The following is an 11,430-nucleotide window of genomic DNA, read 5'->3' on the forward strand; positions in this document are numbered from 1 at the left end:
AGGCAAAGCTAGCGTGGGCATCAGTGTCATCACTGTGTGAGGCCTGGGGTGTCACCAGTGTCCTAGGAGAGTTGGGAGAGAGAACGGTTGGGGGTCGTGGCCCTTCTGATCAGCGTCCTAGGAAAGCCAGGCAGCCCTGGTTGAGAGCTCCTGGCCTGTGGCTCCCGCCTGAACTGCTCTCTCCATGTTCTTTCCTAGACCTGCCAGGTGTGCCAGATGCTGCTGCCCAACCAGTGCAGCTTCTGCGCCCACCAGCGGATCCACGCCCACAAGTCCCCCTACTGTTGTCCGGAGTGCGGGGCCCTCTGCCGCTCTGCCTACTTCCAGACCCACGTAAAGGAGAACTGCCTGCACTATGCCCGCAAGGTGGGCTACAGGTGGGTGTTGTCCTGGGCTTGCCCAGTGGCTGCTGCTTTTTCTGGACCATAACTCATTTCATACTGGAGTATTGGGAATTTCCTAGTGGTCTAGTAGTTAGGATTGGGTACTTCCATTGCTGTGGCCCGGGTTCAATCCCTGGCTGGGGAACTGAGATTCCATAAGCCACATATTTTGGCATAGCCAAACTATAAGAGGAATTTTGAGTTTTAGTCTTATGAGCCCTGGGCTCCAGCTTAATAAGACAAGAATGTTGATTGGTATGTGGACAGACATTTTTACTTTGTAGGAAACCAGAAGAGCAAGGAAAATAACAAGGAGTTAAAAAGTTAAACATTGGGGGGAAAAAAAAAAAGCTTTGGGACCTCCCTGGCCATTCAGTGGTTAAGACTCCAAGCTTCTACTTCAGGGGACGCAGGTTTGATCCCTGGTTGGGGAACTCAGATGCTGTGAGGGGCACAGTGCAGCCAAAAGATGAAAAAAAGAGAAAATCTTTAAAGAGGAAGGTACTGGGGAGATTAGGCTATACCTAACGTTCACTTTGTCCGTTTGATTTTTAAAGGTATATAAATTTGTTCAGAAGTTATTATGTTGGCATATTAATTTTAAAGTACTATTTCAATAATAAATTTTCAAATTTTGGTAGTTTCAAATATTCTCAATTTCTGAACAAATGGCAAGCTGCCAAAGTCAAAGGACTTGTATCTTTGTGTTGGTTAGTTTTTGTCAGTTTGTGAGAAGTAAGACCTGAGAATGGAAAAAATGATCAGCTTCATGGTAAACCAAGAGAAAACTATTTTAAACTGATCTATTTCTATGGTGTTAAACAAATATAAGCAAGAAGTCATTTTCAGAAAAAAGATCAAAATGAGGGTGAATGCTCCTAAAACTCATTGATCTATAATTTTACATTGACCCAATCAGGTCTCCTTTACTTGTTTACTTGCTTGGGAGTTTCTACATTTTATGTTTTTTGATCATTTTTGCTTCAGAAATTTAATTTTGCCCAAATTTCTTAAGGTTTTCTTCTCTTTGGTATTAAATTTTGATTTAGTTCATTTAATGGGCTTCGCAGATGGCCCAATGGTAAAGAATACGCCTGCCAATGCAGGTGATGCGGGAGACGACACCGGTTCAATCCCTGGGTCAGGAGGATCCCCTGGAGAAGGGAATGGCAACCCACTCCAGTATTCTTGCCTGGGGAAACCCATTTTCCCTTGCCTGGGAAACCGCTAGGGGAGACTGGCGGCCTGTAGTGCATGGGGTTGCAAAGAGTTGGACACGACTGAGCAACTGAACACAGTTCATTTAATAAACTTTTTTTGAGTTCTTACTGTTGTCTTTAGCCTTGTGCCAAACACTCAAGACACAAAGATGTTTAAAATCCATCTGCACTCAAGGGGGCTTTAATCTGATGGCTTACAAACATCATGCAGGTACTTATGATTCAGAGTAGTTAAGTCCTGTATTTGAGGAATGGTCAGGAAAGCTTCGTAGAGAAGATAGGGGGAGGGTTTTAGGTAGAAAGAAGGAGGCAAGCCTATCTGGCAAGAGCAAAGGCAAGGGTGCCAGCACACACAGAAAACTCTCAGGAAGGATAAGCATGGTATAGGCCATGATGAACTGGAGGAAGGGTGAGCAATGGGACAAGGAGGCTGGTAGCAGCCAGGCCACGCAAGACCTTGTATTCTTTGGCAGGCATCTGGACTGTTTTCCTGGGGATAGTGAGGAGCGATGGAAAGATTTGCAGCAGGGGAGTGATCCAGCCAGATCTGTGTTTTAGAAATATCATTCTGGGAAGCTGATATGTGTATCAGAGGTGAGAGACTAGAGACTGGTCATGTGACAATTCCGATGAGACACTGAGGGATCCAGCTAAGGCATGGCTGTGAGGATAGAGAGAAGGAAAGCCGGAGAGAGAGAAAGTAGAAGCATTAGGCTTGAGGGTGGCTTATATGCCAGGGTGAGGGATGGGGAGTGGTTAGTGATCACTTCCCAGTTTCTCTCTTGGGATAACCACTTTCAAATGTAGACTAATTTCTTTTATGTGTTAGGGAGAATGGACATGCTAACATATTTGGAAGAAAACAGCCCAGAGATGGGGTTATACAGAGCCCTTGCCACCATGTTGCAAAGAGCATTGCTTGGCAGCATTCTCGGCTATGTTTTGCAGTATTCATAACACTTGAAAATACCTTTCTAATTTTGACTTAAGTGTATGCTGCTTATTTCAAGATCAAATTGAATCCAATAGCAATCAATACTTTAATTTTTGTACTTGAATTTTTAAAAAAAATATATTGATTTATTTGGCTGCATTGTGGGTTTAGTTGCCCTGTAGCATGTGGGATCTTCCCCACTCAGGGATCAAACCCGTGTCCCCCTGCATTGGAAGGCAGATTCTTAACCACTGTACTACCAAGAAAGTCCCTGTATTTGAATCTTGAATCCAAGAAGTTTTCAGTAACGCAGATAGATTAATAGTATTTTTTGTACTTTAATTAAATATTTTACCTTCTTCTGTAAGAGTAAAAAAGCAATGTAATGTCTTAAAAATAGTTTATCAAGCCTTTTTGTAAGAGAGGTCAGACAGAAAGATGCAGCTAGGATTACCGAAGATACTGACATTAATGTTTTCAGTGATCTGTGGTTGAACGCAGAAGATGCACACTGACATAGTAGTCGTTGTACTTAAGATCTTCAGCTATTAGTGCATTTTTTGTAACAGCTTTTATTCAGATGTAATTCATGTACCATCCTATTCACCCATTTAAGGTGTCCTATTTGGTGGTTTTTACTATATTCACAAAGTTTTACAATCAGTCACAATGATCAGTTTTAGAGTATTTTCGTCACTCATAAAGAAAGAAACTATATTTGCAGCCCTTCCATCCCAAGCGGACCACAGCTTTCTGTCTCACAGATGTGCCTCCTTTGGATGTTTCATTTCAATGGGATCATAGAATATATAGTCTTAGCATAATAGCCTCAAGGTTCATCCATGCTATAACAAACAATAGTTATTCACTCCTGTTTTGGGTTTTATGAATAATGCTGCTGATGAACATTCATGGACAAGTTATTATGTAACAATGTTTTCAGTCCTTTTGGATATATACCTGGGAGTAAAATAGCTGAGTCAAATTGAGGAACTGCCACATTGTCTTTCAAAGTAGCTATACCACATTTATATTCCCACCAGGGGTGGACTGACTTTTGATTATAGTTACTGTGGGTGTAAAGTGATACCTCATTATGGTTTTGATTTGTATTTCCCTGGCAGATAATGATGTCAAGCATATCTTCATAAATTTATTGACCATTTGTATATTTTCTTTGGAGAAATCTCTATGCAGATCCTTTGCCCATTTAAAAATTGTGTTGTCTTTTTGTTGTTGAACTGTAAGGGTTCTTTATATATTCATGTTGCAGATATCTTGTCAGATATATGATTTGCAAGTATTTTCTCCCATTCTCTGGATGTTAATAATTTTTAGTACATGCTAAGAGCACCTGTGTTCCGTTTCAATGCGCTCTACTACAGAGTTTTATGTTAATGATACTTGCATCTATTTTGAAGTTGCATCCCTCGGCTGTGCTGGATCTTTGTCGCTTTGCCCAGGCCTGCTCCCCTTTCGATGGCCTCTCTTGCTGCAGAGCGCAGGTTCTAGGTGCCTGGGCTTCAGTAGCTGTGCACGGGCTTAGTTGCTCTGTGGCAGGTGGAATCTTCTCAGGCCAGAAACGGAACCCATGTCACCTACACTGGCAGACAGATTCTTACCCACTGGCCACCAGGGAAGTCCCAACACTGTAATATTTTTAGGGTTTTATAAATTATTCTGCCCTTTGTTGATAATTTGGAGAGTGCCAATGATGTCATATGGACTGTAGAGTCCGTGGAATTCTCCAGGCCAGAATACTGGAGTACGTACGCTTTCCCTTCTCCAGGCGACCTTCCCAACCCAGGGATTGAAGCCAGGTCTCTTGCACTGCAGGCAGATTCTTTACCAGCTGAGCCACCAGGGAAGCCCTATCTTTTCTAAAGCTTTATATATTTGACAGCTGCTGCTGCTGCTGCTAAGTCGCTTCAGTCGTGTCCGACTCTGTGCAACCCCATAGACGGCAGCCCACCAGGCTCCCCCATCCCTGGGATTCTCCAGGCAAGAACACTGGAGTGGGTTGCCATTTCCTTCTCCAATGCATGAAAGCATATGCTTCCATAATTGTCTGTTTTCTCTTAAAAAAACAGTTGGTAAAGAGTTGTGTCTTGGGGTTAGATTTCTTTTCTACACAGCTTTTCATTAGTTTGCAAACCCTGTTTGATTCATTCCTTCACTGAGACCATTTGGCCACGTTTTTTTACCCCTTATGTTCTTTCCATGAGGTTTCTTTCAAGAATGTCTGCTGGGTAATAGAATGGATTTTCACTTGTACTTATATTGCTCCTGTAGGAGTTTGGTCAAACTGCACAAATAAAACCACTTAGATTCTTCATACATGTCAGGTGTATTTGGCTACTTTGAATGAATTTGGTAATGTGTGGATTTTTTTCTCCCCTCATAAATTACTTGTGGTGTAGATATGCTTCTGTGTGCTAGGAGCTGGTCACTATTTTGTTTGGCAGGAGAGAAAAGAAAATATAATTTGAGTGTAAGTAGTTTGTATGGAAGCTCTAACACGTACATATTTAGTAATGAATGCTCGTTGGCCTTAGTTGCGAATAGGCTTTGGGTTCTGTGCACTTTTCCTCATTGCTGATTAAGTCTGTGAAAGGTAATTTTGTCTCCCCATCTCCCCCTGCCCTGCCCTAAACACACACAAAAGGATGAAAAACAAAAAGGATTGGTCAGGATTCTGTGATGAGTCATGTGGATTGCAAAAATGGGCTAATATATTGAAATGAATGCTAATATTTGGAGTCAAAGAATTCTTAAGTGAAAAAATGTCCTTTCTTTCAGTAAAGTGATACCCTCTCTTCTAGATTACTGGGATGCCAAGGTTACAGGAGCAAGCAATATTGCAACAAATGGAAAATGATAGTTACCTCAAGAGCTGGGAGCAGGGAGGGTGTTCTCTCATGTAGGGAGACCTGTCTGTGTTTTCAGGCGAGAAGAAAGACTGAACACATGAGAGAGGCTAGGAACCCGAATAGATGCAGGTTAGCTTAGAGGAACGTCATTTTCTGATGTTGAAGAAAGGAAACACAGTATTTATAGAGAGATATTTTGAAGTTGAAAGAAGAGTTCCACATGACCTCAATTTCAGAGAAATGGTTTAAGACAATTCCTACATTATAAAAATGATAAAGTCATTAAACAAAACTCAGAAAGTACAAATCAGTAGGGGAAAAGAGAAATAAAAATGTTATCCATAGTCCCACCAAGGAGAACTTAGAACACTGACGAGCTGCAGAGTCCAGAACGGTATCAGACACATGTGCCTACTGAGAGCTTGAAGTACAGCCAGGGAAATGGGCCATTTTATTTTATTGGTTGAAATTTCAATAGTCACATGGACAGTGCCATTTGAAACACTTCTGTCATCACAGCAAGTTCCACAGTGCTGCTCTAGAGCACTTCATGGGCTTTGAGGGCTGTTTGTTTTAATGTGGTTGTCACGGCGAGTGTAGCGCCACCTCAGTGTACATTTTATTAAGTGAACATCCCTGCCTATTCTGCGCTCATGTAGGGAGGTACAGGCTTTCTGAAGTCTCCTTCTAAACTCGCCCTGGACTCCTGCAGTTGGATCACACTTAAATGGGTGCTATTAATGTCATTTTTGAACCATACTCCCCTTTCTCCACTCCCACCAGCTCCTCTTGGTTAGGCTCAATCAAGTTTTTGGCTTGCAGAAGAATATTCTCTGGCCCGTGAGGGGAGGGCTTTCTTTCCCCTTCTCGACCAGGAGGGTCTTGGGCTTGGGAGGCCCTGGGTAACTGCATTGTGCCTGGTGGCAGCAAGCACACTTCCAAAGCCAAATGCATAAGGAAAGGGTGGGTCCCTAGATGGCTTTCTTCCTGCCCTCCATCCCTCCTCTTCTAGCACCACTCGGTCTGACATACCTGTTCCCCCGGCCCCACCTCTGTCATCCAGGTGCATCCACTGTGGGGTTGTCCATTTGACCTTGGCCTTGCTGAAAAGCCACATCCAGGAGCGGCACTGCCAGGTTTTCCACAAATGTGCGTTCTGCCCCATGGCCTTCAAGACTGCCAGTAGCACCGCGGACCACAGCACCACCCAGCATCCCACCCAGCCCCACAGACCCTCCCAGTGAGTGTGGCTGCGGGGCCTGCAGGCCTGTGGGAGTGGAACAGATTGGCCTGGGGCCCTGCGGGAGGTGTTGGATGGACTGGGAAGCCTGGGCTAGTGGTGGAGAGTGGCTAGAAGCCAGGAGTGCTTTGGAGGTGTCTGAGACTGGGGAGTGTCCACGTTAGCTCAGAGTATTGCTTTTCCCAACCTGAGTCTGCTTCGGAGAGCTCACGTGTGGGGTGGAGGGGCCTGTGGTTCTGCCGGCTGGGCCTTGGTCACCTCACACCCTGGGGCTTGTCGTGGCAGGCTCATTTATAAGTGCTCCTGCGAAATGGTCTTCAACAAGAAGAGGCACATCCAGCAGCACTTCTACCAGAACGCCAGCACGGCACAGGTGGGCGTCTTCAAGTGCCCCGAGTGCCCGCTGCTGTTCCTGCAGAAGCCGGAGCTGATGCAGCATGTCAAGGTGGGGCGCCTTGGGGAGGGGCCTGGGGAGACGGGCACATCCTCAGGCTGGGTGCCTGGCCCTGCACCCCCCGCCCCCAACCGGTCAGTAATCGCTCCCTCTGTCCCCAGAGCACCCATGGTGTGCCCCGCAACGTGGACGAGCTGTCCAGTCTCCAGTCCTCAGCAGACTCATCTTCAAGCCGCCCTGGCCCTCGAGTGCCTGCTGAGCCACCAGCCCTCAGTGTGACTGCTCGGGGCAGTGCCCTGCCCTCCAGCCGCTGGGGCAGGCCTGAGGCCAACCGCAGAGCTGAGGCCAGGCCCCGGCTGAGGAACACAGGCTGGACCTGCCAGGAGTGCCAGGAGTGGGTTCCAGATCGGGAGAGCTACGTGTCCCACATGAAAAAGAGCCACGGTCGGGTAAGTGTGGCATGTGCAGGCCCGTTTGTCCTGCAAGGTCAGAGCCCCCTCCACGGCATGACCCGCTGTGGTTCCTGGTGCCATGGGCATGGTGGGCAGCGCAGATCCTGAGTTCTCGGGACATCCTCCTTTCTGTCTGCCTCCTCTGAGAAGAAAGATGCACCCAGAACTGTCTTAGGGTTCTGATGCCTTGCATCCTGTTGTCCCCACAGACGTTGAAGCGGTACCCATGTCGGCAGTGTGAACAGTCCTTTCACACCCCCAACAGCCTGCGCAAACACATCCGCAACAACCATGACACAGTGAAGAAAGTCTACACTTGCGGGTGAGTCCCTGGAGGTGGGAGCCAGGAGGCCGAAACTCATCCAGACTGCCGCGGTACCCCGGGACTTTTCTCAGCTATGAGATCAGGGCTCAGAGGCAAGAGACAAGCAAGATTCTGCTGGGAATTGCTGTGGCTAGGTCAGAAACTCCCTAAGCCCAGGCCGCCCTGCCCCACAGTGGTGGAGGGCCCTGAGGTTGGAGAGGAGTGGGTGCGATGTGAGCAGATGGTCTGTCAGCCATGAGACTTCAGCGCCATCTCTCTGAGCTTTCGGACAGAACAGGCTGCTCTGTCAGGCTGACCGCTGGGCCTGCACTTGGGTCTCTAGACACTGACACCAGAGGGAGGAGAGTCAGGTCACAGCTTAGGGCCAATACTCTGACTTCCTGTCATCTTCCGCCTTGGCTGGCTTGTACTGGCTGGATTTCCCAGTGCCACCCTGCCAGCCCGAGGACTACCTTGCCTGCCCCAGATTGTCTTCCCTGGAGCCAGAGGCAGCTTCACTTCAGCCTGGCTGCCTGGCCCCCTGGACCCTGGGGCCAACCATCTTACACGGCCGCTCTGGCTGTGCTTCTGCAGGTATTGCACAGAGGATAGCCCCAGCTTTCCTCGGCCCTCCCTCCTGGAGAACCACATCAGCCTTATGCATGGTATCAGAAATCCTGATTTGAGCCAGACGTCCAAAGCCAGACCTTCGGGTGGACATTCCCCTCAGGTGAGTGCAGGGCCCCTGCCCGCCGGAGCAGCTTGTCTGGTGAGGCTGGAGCTGGAGGGGTGCTGGGCAGGTTACTGGAGCCCGCATGTCCTTGTGGCTGGGGAGCAGCCAGCAGTGACAGCAGCCTCCATGCTGGTCACTCTCCAGCCTCATGGGACCTGCCTGGAGACCGCACACAAAGAAAGGGGCAGAGATCCACGAGGCAAGCCAGTGGCCTTTTCTTGTTGCCGTTTCCCTGTCACTGCGACCCCTCCCTTGGTGTGTCCTGTGCCCTGTGGACACTGGATTGCTTCCCACGTGCCTCCTGCTTCTGCCTCTCTGCGGTCCTAGGAGGTGGGGTGGGCAGGCCTGCCTGTTGGGAGAGGGTGCGATGCTTCACTGAGTCACACCCCCCATCCCCACCCCACCCCCCAGTTTCAGAGGAGCCAGACCCAGACTCCCACTGCCCCGGGCCCTCTGACCTCACCCCTGTTTCATGCCCTGTGCCCGTTTCTGGTCAGCTTCTGGGGCAGCCTCGTGTCCCTCTTCCCAGGGGGCTCCCCCGACTCCATGGTGAGGGCAGCTCCTCATAGGGGCAGGCACGTCTGGGAAACCCAGAGAGCTGCCTGGCTTTTCAGAGAAGGGCCCTGGGCTGCAAAGGCCCTTTCACACACAGCAGGTAGGGTGTCAATTGACGTTTCGGCAACAACTGTCCATGGTTGAGGTGCACACCTTCTCTTCTCTGCAGATGCATACACCCTTTGATCTAGCAGTTCCACTTCTGAGATTTATCGTCAGATAGCTCTGGCCCAGGGGATAAAGAAATCTGTCACTATCTGTTGTTAAGTGAGAAAAAGCAGGGTGAAGAGAAGTGTGCGTGCAGTGCTGTCATCCTGTAAAAGCTGGTGGTTGTATTTCTGGGCGTGACTGGAGCATCTTTCGGGGTGCCTCAGAACCCCAGCGTTGTCTGGGGAGCCAGGGAGGGGGGACTTCATCTCTTCTGTACCCTTCCCACATCTTTGGAATGTTGTGGTACATGGATGTGTCCATTAAAACAAGCAAAAGAAGCAAACCAAACCTAGACCAGAACTTAGGGCTGGGCTGAGCCCGGCCTGGGTGGTGAGTCTGCAAGTCCTCGGGCTGCGTTGCCCACGCTGGGGGCTCATGTCCTGGACTCCCAGGCTCATGTCATTTCTCCTTCAGGTGAACCATCTGAAAAGACCAGTCAGCGGAGTGGGGGCCGCTCCTGACACCAGCAATGGCACGCCAGTCTCTTCCACCAAAAGGCACAAGTCGCTTTTCCAGTGTGCGAAATGTAGCTTTGCCACGGACTCGGGGCTGGAGTTCCAGCGCCACATACCTCAGCACCAGAAGGACAGCTCCACAGCCCAGTGTCTCCTCTGTGGCCTGTGCTACACCTCTGCCGGCTCCCTCAGCCGCCACCTCTTCATCGTCCACAAGGTGAGAGACCAGGAGGAGGAAGAGGCGGAGGCGGCAGAGCCAGAGGAGGGCTCTGGGGAGGAGGTGCCCATGGAGACCAGGGAGAACGGACTGGAAGAAAGTGCCGAGGAGCCTCTGGTGGGCGACTCCGAGACGGGGAGATCACTGGGCCTGGCCCAGGATGAGGACGGGGCCCAAGACGCTCCCAGTCGACCACAGACCTCTCAGGACCGGGACAGCCACACACCGTCCCCGCATGTGTGACCGGAGGCCCTGCGGTGCGTGGTCGGGGTGGCGCCATGGCGTCCTCCGCCTGCTGTGTGGACAGTGGGAAAGAACAGGCCCCGCCCGGCGTGAGTGTGTCTGGCTGTGTCCTGGAGCAGTGTCTGCCCTGAGCTGCGGGGGGCTGGGAGGCCCCCAGCCCTGGGAGATGCGGGGTCGCCCAGGACCCTCACAGCTCCGAATCTGCTTCTGTTATTTATGGCTTTGTGCTGCTTCTTGGTACCCCAACTCTCGTCTGTGTCCTTCCAACCCCGCCGCTGTCACCTCTGCTCAAGGCTCTTCAGCAGCCACGCTCTTCTGGGAGGTCCCCTTTCTCTGCCTTCAGCCCGGGCCTCCCTGCAGCAGCTCGCTTCACAATACCAGAGCCTGAGACAGGGGAGGAGGGTGCTGGCGCGGCCCCCCTCTCAGAGAGCTCACCCAGCCTGGCTTGCAGAGGGCTGTCGTAAACCATGCCCTTCGTCTCTGTCTTCTCTGATTCCTTCCCCGCAAACAGTCCTGAGGATTCATTGTCGCACGGGCTTATCCTGTCTGTGTGGGCGGGAAAAGCTTCTGTTTGGGAGCCAGGCACAGAGAGGCAGGACCCCCCGCTGCCCCCACTGCCCCCTCAAAGGAGCTGTGCGTCCTTGTTCTGCTGCTGTTCTGCCTTTCCTGATGAGCGGGGTTCGAGGCACACAGACATGGGGATATTTGTACTCTTGCTCCTGTGCCATTAGAGAGGCTGCTGCCCCGGCAGCCAGCCCCTCCTCCTCTTGGCTACACTCATGTTGCTCAGACTATATTTCAAATAAAAGAAAACCTTCTTACCACGCAGGTAGGCTCTTGTATTCCTGTTCAGGTGAGCCTGGCCCTACCCTCCTCCTCCTCAGACTTCCCTCACTGGCCCATCTCTGAGAGAGAGTGGTGTTTGCTGATGTCCAAGAAGGAAGGTCCTCTTTAGATTCTGCAGCTGTGGTTAGGAAACCAGGAGCTCAGAGTTTCTGAAGGGGTGAAGGGAGGGTCGTAATGCTGGTCAGGAGTCACCTCCAAGTCCCCCCTGCAACACTGAGCTAGTGGCATTGGCTTTTAGGGCCTACTGACATTTTGCTGGCCACCTCCATCTTTCCTACAAATGGTTCTCTTCTACTAAGAGAACCCTTTACTGGTGGGAGAGGGGAAGGGATAGAAGGGAGGAATTTTTGTTTTTTCTACACTGTTCAAGAGGC

The 11,430-nt window shown here is 50.0% G+C and overlaps 1 protein-coding gene across 3 annotated transcripts in view; it reads left to right on the forward strand.

Moving 5' to 3' along the window:
• ZNF592 (zinc finger protein 592) overlaps positions 1-11,038 on the forward strand; it is a 49,856-nt gene extending 38,818 nt beyond the window's left edge. For all 3 annotated transcript variants that reach the window (XM_052659659.1, XM_052659661.1, XM_052659660.1), the window contains 7 exons: positions 199-377; positions 6,471-6,647; positions 6,933-7,092; positions 7,203-7,490; positions 7,703-7,815; positions 8,392-8,527; positions 9,710-11,038. In XM_052659659.1, coding sequence (XP_052515619.1) covers positions 199-377; positions 6,471-6,647; positions 6,933-7,092; positions 7,203-7,490; positions 7,703-7,815; positions 8,392-8,527; positions 9,710-10,210 — 1,554 coding nt within the window. In that variant the 3' untranslated portion in view covers positions 10,211-11,038. The remainder of the gene's footprint in view (positions 1-198; positions 378-6,470; positions 6,648-6,932; positions 7,093-7,202; positions 7,491-7,702; positions 7,816-8,391; positions 8,528-9,709) is intronic.
• Positions 11,039-11,430: the final 392 nt, after the last annotated feature.

This window comes from Budorcas taxicolor, chromosome 21 (assembly GCF_023091745.1).
Source record: "Budorcas taxicolor isolate Tak-1 chromosome 21, Takin1.1, whole genome shotgun sequence".
Classification (NCBI taxonomy): Eukaryota; Metazoa; Chordata; class Mammalia; order Artiodactyla; family Bovidae; genus Budorcas; species Budorcas taxicolor.